The 18173-nt window shown below is 36.6% G+C and overlaps 2 protein-coding genes across 2 annotated transcripts in view; one reads left to right on the top strand and one right to left on the bottom strand.

Moving 5' to 3' along the window:
* The window catches only part of HAT1 (histone acetyltransferase 1), a 61812-nt gene extending 51236 nt beyond the window's left edge, over positions 1–10576 (top strand). Inside the window, exons 10-11 of the mRNA XM_027588359.1 lie at positions 1035–1151; positions 10129–10576. Coding sequence (XP_027444160.1) covers positions 1035–1151; positions 10129–10296 — 285 coding nt within the window. The 3' untranslated portion in view covers positions 10297–10576. The remainder of the gene's footprint in view (positions 1–1034; positions 1152–10128) is intronic.
* Positions 1–18173, bottom strand: part of SLC25A12 (solute carrier family 25 member 12) — a 194907-nt gene that overhangs the window by 170488 nt on the left and 6246 nt on the right. The window lies entirely within an intron of this gene.

An 18173-nucleotide genomic window follows, 5' to 3' on the forward strand; every position in this document is an offset into this window, starting at 1 on the left:
GCAGGCGCTTAATGACTGAGCCACCCAGGTGCCCCAAAATGTTTTTCTTAAAACTCATATTTGTGCACTTTGCTCACGCCCCCATTTAAAATCCATCACCTGGGGGCACCTGGGTGGCTCAATCAGTTAGGCGTATGACTCTTGGTTTCAGCTCAGGTCATGATCTTGGGGCCCTGGGATCGAGTCCCACACTGGGCTCTGTGCTCAGTGTGGAATCTGCTGGAGATGCTCTCCCTCTCCTCCTCCCCCTGCTCACACACTCTCTCTCTAAAATAAATGAAATCTTTTAAAAATAATAAAATAAAAATAAAATCCATCACCTACTAGATAAAAGCCCAACTCTTTAATATAGTATGTGAGGCTCTGTGCTTCTGCTCTGTCCTCACGTCACTTCTCACTACTTTTCATTTTGTGCCCCAGCCGTGTCAAGCCGCCTCAGTCTTGCACATGTGTGCTGTGTGCCCTTGTACACTCATAGTGCCCTCTCCTCTTTCTAGACTGGCGTGGTCTCTTCCCTTTAAGATTTAGCTCAGGTTGGGCGCCTGGGTGGCTCAGTTGGTTAAGTGACTGCCTTCGGCTCAGGTCATGATCCTGGAGTCCCGGGATCGAGTCCCACATCGGGCTCCCTGCTCAGCAGGGAGTCTGCTTCTCCCTCTGACCCTCTTCCCTCTCGTGCTCTCTATCTCTCATTCTCTCTCTCTCAAATAAATAAATAAAATCTATTAAAAAAAAAAGATTTAGCTCAGGTTTTCTTTCCCCAGGAATCCTCTTCTAACATTTACACCATTCCCAGGCTATGCTACCATAATACCCTACGCATATTTCCATCATTAAATTAACCATACCTCAGTCATTTGTGTTACCTATTGGGCTGCTAGTTCCTCAAGGGCAGAGACTATCTTTTATTGTGTTTCATCTGGTACCTAGCACAATTTCTGGCCCATAGCAGATACTCAGTATATCCTGTGTTCTTTTGGGAAAGTGTCACTATTTTGTAATTAAAAGTGTTCATGTTTTTCTTTTGTTTCATTAAGCAACATGCTAGGCGGGTTTATGAAATTCTTCGACTGCTGGTAACTGACATGAGTAATGCTGAACAATACAGAAGCTATAGACTGGACATTAAAAGAAGACTGATTAGTCCGTATAAGGTAGGACTTTCCAGAGTCTTAAACATTATATTCTTGTCACTGTTTAAAAATGGAGAAGAGGGGCACCTGGCTGGCTCAGTCTGTAGAGCATGTGACTCGATCTTGGGGTCGAGAATTCAAGCTCCATATTGGGGGTAGAGTTTACTTTAAAAAAAAGTGGAGAAGAAAGTGTAGCAATTGCTGGTGTATGGGACAGTCTAAATCATTTTCCTAAATTAACTTTTACAAAAGTGAAAATATTCTTCCCTTAGTTATAAGAAGTTTTACTGTCATAATTTTCCAGTGCAAGCTATAAATCTGTTTTCATTCACTTAAAAACTAATCCCAAAGATAGTCTACCCATGGTTACTTTTTACTTCATATGTTTGCCATCTTTTAAAAATCTGAATGCTCAGACTTTTCCTGAATAAATTATCTGGTTAATAGTCTCTAGTTTGTTCTAAACTAAACTTGTTCTAAGTCTCTAGTTTCCTAGTTGTTATATATATTGTCTTTGCAATTGCTCCCTTCTTCCTAAATATGGCCTTCATTGCCATTTTTAACCTCTGTACTTTACCATAGCTGAAACTGCAGCATAATATTATTTACTTTTTTTTTTTTTAACAGTCTTTCTTCTTGCCCTCTACCACCTACCCATTTTCTGATCTCCCATATTTTCCTCTCAGAAACTTGCCCTCCTTAGGAGCTCAGGTTTTTCCTCATCATCATTTGGCTATTATTGAGGTAGATATTGCCCATGACAGCCTGTGTGAATGAGGATTTGCTATGATAGCTGCAGCTGCGCAGTAAGCTGATTGGTGAGAATATTTGTTAATTTGTTCAATAAATAATTAATGAACACCTGACATGTGGTTGCTACATTTATATACACTATACCTGTAGGCTTATACAATGCAATAGCTGGGAACATAAATGACAAATCCAAAAATTTTCTGTCTTATGGACTACCTAAAACAGGTTGTAATACATTGTAATGGTCTCTCTTCCCCCAGATTGTTCAAAGTAGCATTTTATTCTTTGATATTAATCATTTCAGAAACATCAGAAAATTGGTAAAAATGGTTCTTTCCAAAAGTTTTGAGTTTTGACGTAATATTAATTTGTCATCTAGAAAATGTCTTTATGTTGAAATTTGGGCATATAGAACAGTGTAATGCGATGTTATGGCAGCATTTCAGAATACAGGCACACCTTGGAGATACTGCAGGTTCAGTTTGAGACCCCTGCAGTAAAGTGAATATTGCAGCAGTAAAGCAAGTCAAATGAATTTTTTGGTTTTCCAGTGCATATAAAAGTTACGTTTACACTGTACTGTATTTTGCTTAGCGTACAATAGCATTATATTTAAAAACTGACGTACCCTAGTTTAAAAATACTTTTATTGCTAAAAAATGGTAACCATTATCTGAGCTTTGAGTGAGTCATAATGTTTTTGCTGGTAGAGTGTCTCACCTTGATGTTAATGGCTGCTGACTGTGATCAGGGTGGTGGTTGCTGAAGGTTGAGGTTCGCTATAACAGTTTCTTAAAATAAGACAACAGTGAAGTTTGTCACATCAGTTGACTCTTCCTTTCTCTATAGCATGTGATGCTGTTTGATAGCATTTTATCTACAATAGAACTTTTTTCAAAATTGGGAGTCAGTACTCACAAACCCTGCTGCTGCTTTATCAACTAAGTTTATGTAATATTCTAACTCCTTCACAGCATCTTCATCAGGAATAGTTTACATCTCAAGAAATCACTTTCTTTGCCTATCCACAAGAAGCAACTCCTCATCTGTTCAAGTTTTATCATGAGATTGCAACAATTCAGTCACACCTTCAGGCTCTACTTCGCATTCTGGTTCTCTTGCTATTCCACTACATCTGTGGTTACTTCCTTCACTGAAGTCTTGAACCCCTCAGAGTCATCCATGAGGGCTGGAATAAACTTCTTCCACATTCCCTTCATTAAGGTTGATATTTTGCCTCTTCCCATGAATCATGGGTGTTCTTACTGGCATCTAGAATGCTGAATCCTTTCCAGAGGTTTTCAGTTTACTCTGCCTGGGTCTATCAGAGGAATCACTATCTACAGCAACTATAGCCTTAGGAAATGTACTTCTTAAATAGTAAGACTTGAAAATCGAAATTGCTCAATTCATGGGCTATAGAGTGGATATTGTGTTAGCAGACATGAAAACAACATCAGTTTCTTTGTACATCTCCGTCATCTCTTGGGTAACCAGGTACAGTGCCAGTGAGCAGTGATCTTTTTAAAAGGAATCCTTTTTTCTGAGCAGTAGGTCTCAACAGTGAGCTTAAAATATTCTGTAAACTGTGTTGCAAACAGATGTGCTGTCATCTAGGCTTTGTTTTTCCCTTAGAATACAGGCAGAGTAAAACTAGCATAGTTTTTGAGCGCCCTAGGATATTGGGAATGGTCATTGAGCATTGGCTTCAATTTAGTCGCCAGGTGCATTAGGGACCTGTGATTAAACCCTAAACAAGGGACTCAACGTATCCTTTGAAGCTTTGAAGCCAAGCATCTTCTCTCTAGCCATGAAAGCCCTAGATGGCATCTTCTGCACTAGAAGGCTGTTTTGGGGTGCCTGGCTGGCTCAGTCAGAAGAGCATGTGACTCGGGGCACCTGGGTCGCTCAGTCAGTTAAGTGTCTGCCTTCAGCTCAGGTCATGATCTCTGGGTCCTGGGATCGGGCCCCACGTTGGGCTTCCTGCTCAGCAGGGAGTCTGCTTCTCTCTCTCTCTCTCTCTCTCTCTGCCCCTCCCCACCATTTTCTCTCTTTCTCTCTCTCAAATAAAATCTTAAAAAAAAAAAAGCATGTGACTCTTAATCTCAGGGTCGTGGGTTTGAGCCCCACGTTGGGTATAGAGATTACTTAAATAAACTTAAAAGAAGAAGGCGGCTGTTTTGTCTACACTGAAAATCTTTTGTTTAGTGTAGCCACTCTCATTAATTATCTTAGCTAGAGCTTCTGGATAACTTGCTGCAGTTTCTGCGTCAACACTTGCTGCTTCCCCTTGCACTTTTATGTTATGGAAATGACTTCTTTCCTTAAACCTCATGAACCAACCTTTGCTAGTTTCAGACTTTTCTTCTGCAGCCTCCTCATCTCTCTCAGCCTTCAGAGAATTGAAGAAAGTTAGGGCCTTGCTCTGGATTAGGTTTTGGCTTAAGGGAATGTTGTGGCTGGTTTGATCTTCTATCCAGACCACTAAAACCTTCTCCATATCAGCAGTAAGTTTGTTTTGTTTTCTTATCATTTGTGCGTTCACTGGAGTAGTACTTTCAATTTCCTTGAAGAACTTTGCATTCGCAACTTTGCCCGTTTGGCACAAGAGACCTACTTTTTGGCTTATCTCAGCTTTCAATATGCCTTCTCACTAAGCTTAATCACTTCTGGCTTTGATTTAAAGTGTGAGATGTGCAATTTCTTCCTTTCACTTGAACACTTAGAGGCCATTGTAGGGTCAATTTCAATATTGTTGTGTCTCAGGGAATAGGGAGACCTGAGGAGGGGCGGGGAACACCTGGTCGGTGGTACAGTCAGAATACACACAACATTAAGTTCATCATCTGTGGCTCAGTTTGTGGTGCCCCAAAATAATTACAATAGTAACATCAAAGAACACTGATCATAGATCACCACCACAAATATAATAGTAATGAAAAAGTTTGAAATCTTGCAAGAATTACCAAAATGAGACACAGAGACATGAAGTGAACAAATACTGCTGGGAAAAATGGTGCCAGTAGACTTGCTTGATGCAGGTTTGCCACAGACCTTTGATTTGTAAAAAAACAATATCTGCAAAGCACAGTAAATTGAGGTATGCCTTTACTAAACTGTTTCAGTAAAGTAAAATAATTTATTGAATTATGCATCTCAGATAATTATTTGATGTTTTATATAGATAGATGTAGCACATGAGAGATGATGAATTCTAAGTGGTCACAAACTCATGCCAAATAGGAATTTCTGTAGTTCATAAAAGCAAGTATTTTTTACTCTTAAAGAATAGTAATGATTTGATTTTTTATATTAAGTATCCTCACCTGCAAACAAGTTGACCTATCTGAAAGACAACTGAAAACTGGTTATTAAACTCTTCAGGTTCTTTTTTTTTTTTTTAAGATTTTATTTATTTATTTGAGAGAGAAAGAATGAGAGAGAGAGAGCACGAGAGGGAAGAGGGTCAGAGGGAGAAGCAGACTCCCCACCGAGCAGGGAGCCCGATGCGGGACTCGATCCCGGGACTCCAGGATCATGACCTGAGCCGAAGGCAGTCGCTTAACCAACTGAGCCACCCATGCGCCCCTAAACTCTCCAGGTTCTTAACACAGCTGAGTATCACCATCCTTGCACTAAAGCTTATACACAGATCACTTCTTCAGAGGCTTGCTTGAACTGTATTTATAGTAATGTACATTTTAATAAGTTCAGTTATCCAGTATTCTATCCCATTGAGAAAAACAAGAAAACTTGAGGGTCCCCCTCCCCTACTTTAGGTTGATAGTCCCAATGCTTGGGGTAGGAAATCTACCACAAACTTTAAGAAAGTCTAGAAATGAGTTAAATGTCCAATAGGCATGGGAGGAGTGCTGTGATTTCCTTGTTGAATGGATGCAGATGATTTTCTTCAATTTGTTGTTCCAGTATGGTATTATATACTTTGTTGTGTTATTACAGTATTCTCAGATGTAAAATTGTATTTAAGAATAAAGTGAAATTGCTTAATAATGAGTGTGATTTAGAACTCGTTTAGGTCTTTAAAATTATGCCTAATAGGGAAAGTTTGGAGTGTAAAATTTACATGTTTACTTTCACATTTTATGAAAAATTATAATTTTGATTGTCACTGTTATTACTGAGGTATGAAATTATTTATTTATTGATAGCAAATTCTGTGCTGCCTCTATTTGAGGAATCAAGGTTACATGTCAGTCTAAACACACTCTCCCACTAAGAAATTATTTGGGTAGCTATTAGAAGTACTTGTACCTTGCATTAAAAGTCTTTAAACACTGGTAATTCATTTGTATCAATGCCAGAGGGGGGGGGGAATAACCTATATCAACTAGAATCATTTTTTTAAAGCACAAAAAGTAACTCCATCTCTAGTACAGAAGTGATTTTCAGGTGTTCAAAAAATGACAAATTTGAACCATTTGGCTAAAAAAAGAAAAATTTGTGTAGCTGTTTCGTTTTAGCATTATAAAGCTTTTATATTGTTTCATGGGACTATTTTAATTCTTAGTTGGTGTACAAATATAAAATTTAGAATCATTGTTAATATCATTGCATTTGGAATCTGGAAACTCAGTTTTTGAGATCTGGTTCTTTTAGAAATTGTGTAACTATTGACAACTTATTAATACTTGGGTATTAGGCTTCCCTTCCATAAAATGGAAATGCCTCCATAGTTAGGAATTGAACAGAAAGAAATAAAATACTGTGGTGCATGTTTTAAAAGATGTCTTTTGACAAGTCTTTGGAATTAATATGCTTCCACACCATTATTATTTTAAAATTCTTACAAAATATCCTTATCTCTGTACTTCACAAAAGTGACTAGTTCAGCCAAAGGAAATTAAGGAGCCCTTAGAGGTGGTAGCATTTTTGAGATTATATTTGTAAGCCCTCTGGGAACATGTAAAAGCTAGGCAAAAAGAAAGGATTATTTTCTGGAAAAATTCATATCCAAGCCAAATGTTAACATAAATAAGTTTAAAATAATGCTATCTTTAATTTGTCTTCATTAATTAAAAATTATGAACTGCCCTAATCTATAAAGGAATTAAGTTTTTGGTTTTGGTGGGAAGAAAATTATTCTAAAGCTTATAGAATATCTATTCCAATCTTAGGGGTTCTACCTTTCATTGTTTCATTTGTTCTCCCAGGGTATTTCACTTTGCTGGATAGGGGTGTTCCCCAAATCACTTTGGGGTTTTTTAAGTGTTTTTTTTACACATTCTTTAAAAAGATTAATTTGTAATATACTTATAGACAATGGAATATATACAATTTAAGGAATATTAAAGGCCAATAAAGCTAATAACCTCAAATTGTTTTTTAAAATTGAATCATACCTTACATGTTCAGGAGGAGCTTAAATATATAGTTTTATATTTTTTCCATAAAGCTATTTATAGATATTTTTATTCCTATGTATTTTATTTTATTACCATTTTTAAAAAGATTTTATTTATTTGAGAGTGTGGAAGCACTGAACACAAGTGGGGGGGATGGGGGTGGGGGGTGGAGAGGCAGAGGGAAAAGCAGACCCCCCCACTGAGCAGGGAGCCTGACACAGGACTCCATTCCAGGACCCTGAGATCATGACCTGAGCCGAAGTCAAATGCTTAACAGAGTGAGCCACCCGGGCACTGCTGATTCATAAATTTTCCATCATACCAATAGAAATTACAGTAGTGATTAATTCTGACATCCAGTGAAGAAATTGAAGGTCAGGGGGTGATAAATTGAGGATGTAAACTCTCAAATTTAAGAACAGCATAATAATTTAAAACAGTATGTTACTGGCACAGGATTCATTGTATAGGTTATTTGCAACAAAATTTGATAGTCTAGAAGTATTTAAGAATTTAATATGATGGTTCTATTATATATTTAAGAATTTAATATGATTGGAGGTATCTTCAAGCAATGGGGTTAGATTATTTAATAAACATTATAACTGGTTAGCAATTTAGAAAAATAGCTTCTATTCCTATCACACACCACAGTAATTTGCTCATGAATTACCCTTTAGTTCCTGAACTGCTTTCCTAAGTTAAATGCTCTTATATAGTGCAGTCATGCCTGTTGGTAGAAAAAATAACTTTTACAGCAGAAACAAAGCATTTATCATTCACATGATTGAAGAGTAAGGAATACACTGTCCTGGTGGGTCTTAGGAACAATAAATTTGAAATTTCATCTTCTCTGGAACTGATAGTCATAGTGTGATCAGTAGATCGGTAACATTAACATCACTTAGGAGCTTGTTAGAAATGCAGAATCTTGGGGGCACCTGGGTCGCTCAGTCGATTCAGTGTCTGCCTTAGGTCATGATCTCAGGTCCTGGGATTGAGCACCCGCACCCCCACCCAGAGTCGGGCTTCCTGCTTGGTGGGGAGCCTGCTTCTCCCTCTCCCTGCCTCTCCCCCTGCTTGTTGTCTCTCTTTAGCAAATGAATAAATAAAATCTTAAAAAAAAAAATGCAGAATCTTGTCCCCCACACCTACTCAGTCAGAATCTGCATTTTACCAAGGTCCTCAGGTGATCTGCATGCACATTGAAGTTTGAGAAGTTCTGCTTTAGAAGGGTGTTTTATATTAATGAAGTTACCTTTTTTTATTTCTGGTTATAGTAATAGCAACCTTATTTACTATTGGTTCCACCAATTTAGACCAGGATCAACCTAATTTTTTTGTAGTGTCAGAAAGGCTTATCTCCAAACATTATTGTTGTTACCTTGTTTTAAAAACATGTCATTGGTTATAGGGGCACCTGGCTGGCTAAGTTGGTGGAGTATGAAACTCTTGATCTCAGAGTCATGAATTCAAGCCCCACGTTGGGTATTGAGCTTACTTTAAAATTAAATAAATAAAAACATGTGGTTATTAATATAGCTTTATTTTGAGCATTTTAAGTAGTAATCATGACACATTTTCCTAGTATTCCAAAATTATTAGGGTTCTCTTTAAGGGACATTTATTAGTTTTTAGGATGGATTTAGGGATTTTTTTTTAATAGTCTTTTGAAAATCAGTTAGATACAGGAACTAAATAATACAGATTTCCAACCAGATTGTTGGGGTTTGCATCCTGGCCTCTCATCTTACTACCTTTGTGTCAAGTTATTCAACTCCCATATCCTATTTTTTCTTTATCAACTGTAGAAAATTAGACTACCTATCTTATAGTTAGGATTACATGAGTTAATACATGTGATTTCCGATCTTTATGTAAAGTTATCTCTTTATTATATGTTCTAGTAGAAGATTCATATATTAATCTAGAACAGTTTACCCAAAATGTATTAAAGTTTCCTGTATTACAGTGTTTCCATACTGTATTGCAGTGTTGCCACCTATCCAGGAATCTCGGAGTCATTCTTCATTCCCCATATCACCCAATATTTTCTTCCCTAAATCTGCCCTTTCCCCTCCATCTCCGCTCCTACTGACTTGGTCTAGGCTTTCATCATCTCACTTGAAGTTTTGCAGTGGCTCCTAATGTGGTCCTCCAGTCCCATCCTCAGCATTACTAACAGTGTTGTTCTGACAGTGTCCTACCTGAAAGTTGTTACTGGCTCCCTTCTGGCCCAGCATGGTGGGTTCCTTCTCAGTAAAATGTGGTGGGTGGAGGGTCGGGCAGGTTAATAAGATAATGTATTTATGGATAGTAGAAATTCAGTAAGTGCTGGTTAATATTATCTTTTTAAAGTGGGACAGTTTTTGGTTATCTTTCTGAAACTTTTCAGTTTATGTTAAAATTAATATGTGGTCCATAAATACATGCTGGGTAAGGAAACTTAGAGATGAACTTAGGTCAGGAAAAAGCAGTTTGGAATTAAAACATTAGCAATGAATTAATGAATAGTGAAATGAAGAATAATAGCACTTAATCTCAGTTGTCTTTCTTCAGTTAATATATTTATTTACTAAAGAAATTTTTGCGTGTCTACACTGGCCAGTTCTTTATTATGCTTTGGAGAAGGGGCTGTTAGTGACATGTATATTTACCCATCATTTGACACAAATTCCGAGTCTCCTAGTTAACTCCCCTTAGAGGTTTTGTAATTCATGGTTAACATTATGTTTAGGCTTCCTTAAGGAAAAAACTGTGTGGGACAAATTTGGGCATATTCCTGCTAATCTTATTTTTAACAGTGGAGACTTAAAATTCAAAGAATATAAAGAGATTTATCTTCTTTCTTAGTCTAACCAATAATTGTGTTTGTTGCTTAGAAAAAGCAGAGAGATCTTGCTAAAATGAGAAAATGTCTCAGACCAGAAGAACTGACAAACCAGATGAACCAAATAGAAATAAGCATGCAACATGAACAGCTGGAAGAAAGCTTTCAGGAACTTGTGGAAGATTACCGACGTGTTATTGAACGCCTCGCTCAAGAGTAGAGATTATTTGGCTCTGTACAGGAAGTTTGCAAATTTCTGTACGTTGTGTTGTGGAAAATCTGATGATGACTTTAATTTTAAACTCTTGTAACATTTACTTACATTAAAAGTTATCTATCTTTAGTTGAATATTTTCTTTTGGAGAGATTGTATATTTTAAAATACTGTTTAGAGTCTATGAGCATATATTACATTTTAAAAAAATATATAGCTTCTGAAATACCACTGCAGTTGCTTCCCTTCTTAACAGTATAATAAATGCTTAGTTGTGATATGCTAATGTGTGATGGTATGATTCTTAAGTACTAACAATAAACTTTTTGGTCTTGTTAAAAAACTTCAGGTTTTCACATCACATAATACCCTCTAGGTCCATTCATGTTGTCACAAATGGCTTTTAGGCTAATTTTAGGCACCTTTAAAATGCATTTCTTTAAGGTCTTCCTAGTAATCTTGTTTTTCCTGTGTGATTTCTCCAAATACGAAATATTCCTAGTATAGATTTGTTTTGTTTTAAATAAACTCCTCTATTAACTGTTTGTTGGGGGCAGGATGGGTGGGTAAAAGAGAGAAAGGAAACTAGATATAGCCTAAAGCCAAAATGTTTGACATCACATATTAATTGAGGATAATTTATAAGTTAGCATAAATGTATAAATAAAATTTTGAAAAAAGTTAGCATAAAAGTTTTATAAATAATAATGTAAAATGATAAATCAGTTTATAAAAATCAATTTATACACCATTATTGAAATATATCTTGTGTAAAATGAGGTTTATATGTGTTGTGATTTGTTACAAGGTTCTGAAGATGTCGAAGTCCAACAGGATAAAAGCCCAAAGTAATGATAAACTGCTTACTATAGTTTTACTTTATTTTTATTAGAGTATAAATAAATTGCTTGATATGGAATCATTAAAAGTAAAAGCCTCATGTTTATAATGTGTACCAGTGAGTGAGGTATTGTATAAAATAAAAAATGGGATGTAAGTTGAATTTTACTTTTAAAATCTGATTTGTTCAATGCTTAAGGCAAAATCCCAACTTGGATAAGCAGTCTTGTCCTTAGATCAGCTTTCCATCAATAAAACTTGTCAAACATAGGAGAAGCAAAGTAACTAGTACCCTCTGGATACAAGATAGCTGTGGCCAGCAGCACACCAACGGCACTAAGCCAAGCCCCCCTTCCAGGGTGTTGGAAAAGTTTTAGTCTCATCTCAAAAGCTTATATATATATAGATGAAACTTGGATTTCTGAAAGTATATATGTACATAGTTTGTTCACATAGAATGAACTAGTTCAGTTAAAATCCTTTCTGAAAATACATGAAAGCAATTTGCTTTCCATCTAAATTAGCTAATTTTAAAAATTTTTATTAAAAATTCACATTCGATACCTTGAGATGAGCTACCAAGTTGGGGGTGGGGAGAACAGTACAATCTAAACAAATTATCTTTCAACATATTTTTGATGTAGAAACCAGAAAAAGCCAGTGGAATACCAATTTCTGTACTTTTTTTAAAGCAATGTTCTGTGATAAATTTATGGATAAAAATCTGGTTTAGCATTAGTCTCTGGGACTTGAGAGGCTGTACCTTCATTTGGATTTAGAAGGGTTGAAAATCTGATAGATCTGTACCTTGTGTAGTGTAATTAAATACCAGGATGGGTGTGTAGTAGGACCATGTATAAACCCAATACAGCCACCTTCTAGGTCCTGGGGATCACTTTTCCACCCTCCAGTAGTAGGCTTCGCCCATTTTATCATCCACATACACATCTGTATTTACTTTTGGCCTTTACTTTTTTCATTGACCTTCCCTCCCCCATCATCCTTAATTTTTCCCCTGTCGTCCAAATTTTATTTTCTCTATATGTAAGAACATGTTTCCTTCCTGAGCATCAGTTTTTTCATCTGTAAACTGAGGTTGTACTAGAATTATCTCTAGGTTTCCTCCCCCTTCCAAGATACATGTTTATCCTTTTCATATCTTTTCTTCTCATTCTAAATGCTTTTATATTAAAATGTGAGTGTAGATGTGGTATATATCTAAAATAAAGTATTTTTGGAAGTATTTTCAAAATTCATAGTGAGTTAAAGTGTGAGAGGAAAAAAAAAAAAACACTGTCCCTGGTTGTCTCCAGATTGCCAGGGCCCCAGCTTGCTGTATCAACCCCGTCTATTCTGAAAATTTATCTCATCCACTGCCATCCTTGCCTACTAGAGGAAAGTGGACAGCAAAGCCCCCAACACTGTATCAGAGAATGATTAGAATCATAGACTTTAGAGCTCAAAAGACTTAGTTCCTTAAACTCAATCTTAAATTCTTTTTATTAGAATTTAAAAGTCTGTTTAACAGTATAAAATACTGATTAAATAATAAAGTACCCATAATTCTTCCTTTTTTTTTTAAGGTTTATTTATTTATTAGAGAGAACATGAGCTTGGGGAGAGGCGGAGGAAGAGAGAATCCTCTAGCAGACTCCCTGCCTGATGTGGAACTCAATCCCAGGATCCTGGGATCATGACCTGAGCTGAAATCAAGAGTTGGATGCTTAACCGATTCAGCCACCCAGTCGTGCCCATAATTCTTCCTTCTGAGTGAAATTATTTTACATTTGTATATTATCTCTGTATTTACATTAAACATAGTATTTTTAATGTTTCCAGTGCTTAAAATGGTCCTAACAGGAACAATATTTCATATTGATATGCCCATAATAAACTATTTACTTAGGTTTTTTTATTAAAACATTCAAATGAATTAATGCCTTTGTGTATATATATTTTTGTATCTGTTAAATCATTTCCTTAAGATAAATTCCTTGGAAATGAAGTTACTGAATCAAAAGGCAGGAATATCTCTATGGCTCAGTTATACAAACATGCCATATTTTACAGAATAGCTTGTAAATTACTAACATGAATGTGTGTACTAGTTTTAACAATTTCAGTGCCATGGGATATTGATTTTGTTTCAATAGTATAAAATCTCAAATTACATTCCTTTTGCTTAATGGGAAAGCTGAATATTCTTCCATTTTTTAATGAAAATTTTTCCCTAATATGAATTATCCATTTGATTTTTTCAGTTTATCTTTTGGGATCTACACTCTCACTTTATAGATGGACAGTAGTTCCAGAGGTTCACTTGCATAAGGTCACATTATAAATTTATTGCGAAGTCAGGACTATCCCCTAGGCTTCTGACTTCTTCTTCATCTCATTTTCTATCAAGTAGGCCAACCAAGTCTTAAGCTTGTCAGCCCACTAAAGCTCTTTGTAAGAGGGGCTTTTTGGGCCCCTGGGTGGCTCAGTTGGTAAGAGGGGCTTTTTTTCATCAGCATCTGGAAAATACGTCTCTTGCATGACATTCACCCTAGGTACCAGACAAATCCCCTAACTGCCCTCTTGTTTTTATAACCATAGAGGAGCAGGTATTAGGAAAAGGATATTTGGTTATAATGACTAAAAGTAATGGTGCCTCATTTGAAGTATGGCTTGAAGTTCCTCATTTTCTCTCAACATTTTCAAGTTTTCAACATCTACACTTTTTGTTTCCATATTCTTTTATATCTTTATTATAATACATATTTCATTCTCCCTTGTATTATGTGTTATAGTGGAGTTATACTGTGCATTTACTCATTGATTGGGTAGAGCTGTCTTATATATACAAGTAGTGTGCACATAGTACAAAAATGCAAAAGGGCATAAAGAAAAAAACCTCACCCCAGTCCTCCAGAAACAACCCTGTTTGATAATTTTGAGTATATATCTGAATGTATATCACACATTCAGAGATATATGCATAAATGAGCACATATGTATGTCTTATTTTGCATATGGTAACCTACATATATTGTTCTCTTAAGTTGCTTTTTATTTTTTTTAAGATTTATTTATGGGGGGGAGCACACGAGCAGGGGTGGGGCAGGAGAGGGAGAGAGCACGAAGCCAGATACGGGGCTCAATCTCACAACCGTGAGATCATGACCTGAGCCAAAATCAAGTTAGAAGTAATCGACTGAGCCACCCAGGCACCCCTCCAACTTCCTTTTTAGGCGATATATCTTGGGGCACCTCGGTGGCTCAGTCAGTTAAGCAGCTGGCTCTTGATTGCTGCTCAGGTCATGATATCGGGGTCCTGGGATGGAGCCCCACGCCAGGCTCCAGGCTTAGTGGGGAGTTTGCTTGAGATTCTTTCCCTCTGCCCCTCTCCCTACTTGCACGCTCTCTTTCTAATAAATAAATAAATATTTTTGAAAAATAAACTTGATATATCTTAGAGATCATTAAAGCTATCTTGTTTAATGGCTGCACAGTATTCCACTGTATGGATATACCATAAGTTACTTTACCAGTTCCCTATTATTTAGGTGGTTTCCAGTATTTTCCATTACCAACAGTACTGCAATGCATATTCCTGTACATGTGCAAGTATACCTGCACACTGAAGCCCTAGAAATCATGTACCTTATTCTGATCTCATTCTTCTAGTTACTATACTACATTTAAAACAGTCAAATTAACATGAACTAAGGTTACAGAAGCTTGAACTGTACCAATGTGGAATAAATTATGCATACTGGACTAATCTAACCATCCTCATTCACAGCTAGAAATATGAATTACCTTAAAGTCACAGTGATTTGAATGCTTAGGCATATGCACCTGACTGTTTATCCCTTTAGTCTTGCTTAGCTCTTCTCAAACCTTATCATCCAGAATTGCTGTACAGCAGGGTTTCTCAATCTCAGCACTACTGACATTTTGAGCCAGGTCATTCTTTGTTGTGTGGGGCTGATCTATGTACTGTGAGCTACTAGATGCCATTAGCACTACCCTCAACTCTAGCTGTAACAACCAAACGTGTTTAGACATCGCCACCTGTCCTGTGGGGGACAAAATCACCCTTGGTTGAGAACCACTACTACATAGGATTAAATATTCATCCATGTTAAGCACTATTTTTTATTATGTAACATAGACATTGTACAAAAGTCAAAATGAGTAAGAGTACTTGATGAGAAGCTGCCCTCCCCCCAACCCAGTCACCCGAATTGTCACCCTTCTCCAGAGGCAGTTACTTTTACCAGCCTCTCTTGTGTCCCTCAGAGTTAATTATCAGTCTGCAAATATCTGTAATTTTTTGTTTTATCCAAATGCTGATATACCACATGCAGTACTCAGATGTTTTCCAGTTAAATTTAACTCATTTTTATTAGTGCATATTAGAACACTTCAATTCTAAACACCTGGATTCCAAACACCTATTTGATCTTCCATAGTTTGATTTCAGTGTGTTTAATCCAATCCTATTTTAATATTGTTTCCCATCTCACAAGCAGTGCTACAGTGAATATTCTTGTGTATACCCCCATTTTGTACATGTGGGAGTATTTATGCACGATGGTGATGGAATCACTGAGTAAAAGGTTATGGACATTTTACATTTGGTAGGTTGAATACACATTTAAGACAATAAAGAAATTTGAATATGGACTCTACATTAGGTGATACGGGATTTTGCATTTTTGTGATAATGATACTGTGATTGTGTAAGAAAATGTCTTTACTCCTAGGGGTTACATGCTGAAGTATTTAGGGACAGAGTCATAGTGTCTGCAACTTACATGCAAATGGTCCAGAAAAAAAGTACGTGTAGCTGTGATACATATACTAACATATGTACATGCATACATAGACAAATATATGTATATAAACAGAAACAGCAAATGTGCCAAAAAATTTTTAATTATTGAATCTAGGTGGAAGATACATACAGGTGCTCACTACATGATTCTTCAACCTTGCTGTATTAGATTTTCAAAATAAAAATTGGGAAAGAAAAGTTATTGCATGCATGAAACAAAAACATACTGTGGAAAAGAAATAGTGAATAAAAAAGAGCTCTTGAAAATTTAAAATAAATATTCTAATTCAAGCAGCAGAAATGTGGGGCCTAAAGTTGAAGAAATTTCCTAGGACATCGAAAAGAGAAGATGTGAGAGAAAAGATAAATCAATATGGGAAATCTGATAGCCAGTTTATTTTCAGTTCAGAGAGGAAAAGAAAACAGAAGAACATTATCAAAAAAAGGGAGGATAATTCCTCAGAGTTGAAGAAGTCAACCTTCAAATTAGAAGCTCACTGAAGTTTGAACAAGGTTAAACCATCATCACAAAGATTTACTGAGCACTTACTATCGGCAAAGCACTTGAATCGGTCCTGTCAGTACTCACAACAGCCCTCAGAGGCACATGGTATTCTCCTCAGGTGAGGCCTGGGGAGGTTATTTTATCTGAGGTCACACAGGAAGTGACAGAGCCAGGATTTTAGTGAAGGCAGTCTAATTTGCTTGGGTTCTTAACCACTACACCACTTACCTAAAAAGACCCACATATAGACTAAATTATTAAATTTCAAAACACTGAGCATAAAATAAAGATCCTAAATGCTTTCAGATGGCAAAACAAAGGTCACCTGGGGGAGGAGGGGGCATTTAAATAGCATTAGACCTAGCATCAAGCCTACTGCACGCTAAAAGACAATGGAACAATGTCTTCAAAGTATAGAATCCTACACCCAAACTAGCAATCAAATGTGACAGTAAAATAAAGGTGGTTTTGGAAATCTAAGAAACTAGAGAACTTACATCACACACTTTGTGATGAAGTTACTTGTAAGTCTACTTTAGCAGTATGAAGGTGAAATCAAAGAGCAGGTTAAGATGTAGAGTATAAGAAATGGAAAAAACTAAGGCGCCTGGGTGGCTCAGTCGTTAAGCGTCTGCCTTTGGCTCAGGTCATGATCCCTGGGTCCTGGGATCGAGTCCCGCATGGGGCTCCCTGCTCCGCGGGAAGCCTGCTTCTCCCTCTCCCACTCCCCCTGCTTGTGTTCCTGCTCTCGCTGTGTCTCTCTCTGTCAAATAAATAAATTAAAAAAATCTTTAAAAAAAAAAGTGGAAAAAACTAATCTGATTCCAATAAAAAGAAATCTGAGGATGGCAACTGAGTAACATATCTAAAAGTATTTGCTCCAAATTATAATAGGAGACTATAAACTCAAGAAAAAAAAAAAAGTATAAGAAAGTCAGAGTCCAAACATAATAAACTGTGGTTGCGTGGCTTTGAGCAGTAACTAGAAACAAATTGGTTGAGTCCAGTCAGACTGGGAAAGGGTAGGATGGGAGATTATCGCTTTTCAAATTGTAACCCTTGTTGTAACTGCATGTTTTTAAAAACTGTGTTACTTTGATATGAAATTTTATTTCAATACTATTACTATATTATTCAGCAACTAACGCTGAATATGTATCATTATCAAATAAAATATAACTATAAAACATGTAAATTTTAAAAATAGGTTTACCTGAGGCAGACAAGTGGCACCTTTAAACAATGAGACTGTGCTCAGCCTGATTTCCACAAAGCAGAACTTGCCAAAAGAAAAGAGAATGAAGTGCTTTCTTTAATAAAAAAAAAAAATGAACTAAAAAACACAATATTCAGTCCTTTTCTTTGGAAGCTGATTCTCAAAAGGGACCATAGTTTACCATGCTCTTTATTTGGCTGCCAAAAGAAACTGTCCCTACCCTTGACACCCCGGTGCTATGAATCAACAGACACCACATATAAAACCAAAGCTTTGAAATTTTTCATTTCATAATTTTGGGGGGCTTTCCATTAACCCTGTGGAGAAACAGAATGCAATAAAAGCGTAATGCCGTCTCTTACGAATATCGGAAGAGTGTAAGATGCTTATAAACATCTCGTAAAAAATATTTTTTAAGATCTGTGTACGTATTATAACATACACAGGCTGGAAAAGGGTTGTGTCTTCTCTGCTACGACCTCTTGTCTGGGCCTCCC

Source organism: Zalophus californianus, chromosome 3, assembly GCF_009762305.2.
Source record: "Zalophus californianus isolate mZalCal1 chromosome 3, mZalCal1.pri.v2, whole genome shotgun sequence".
NCBI classification, from domain to species: domain Eukaryota; kingdom Metazoa; phylum Chordata; class Mammalia; order Carnivora; family Otariidae; genus Zalophus; species Zalophus californianus.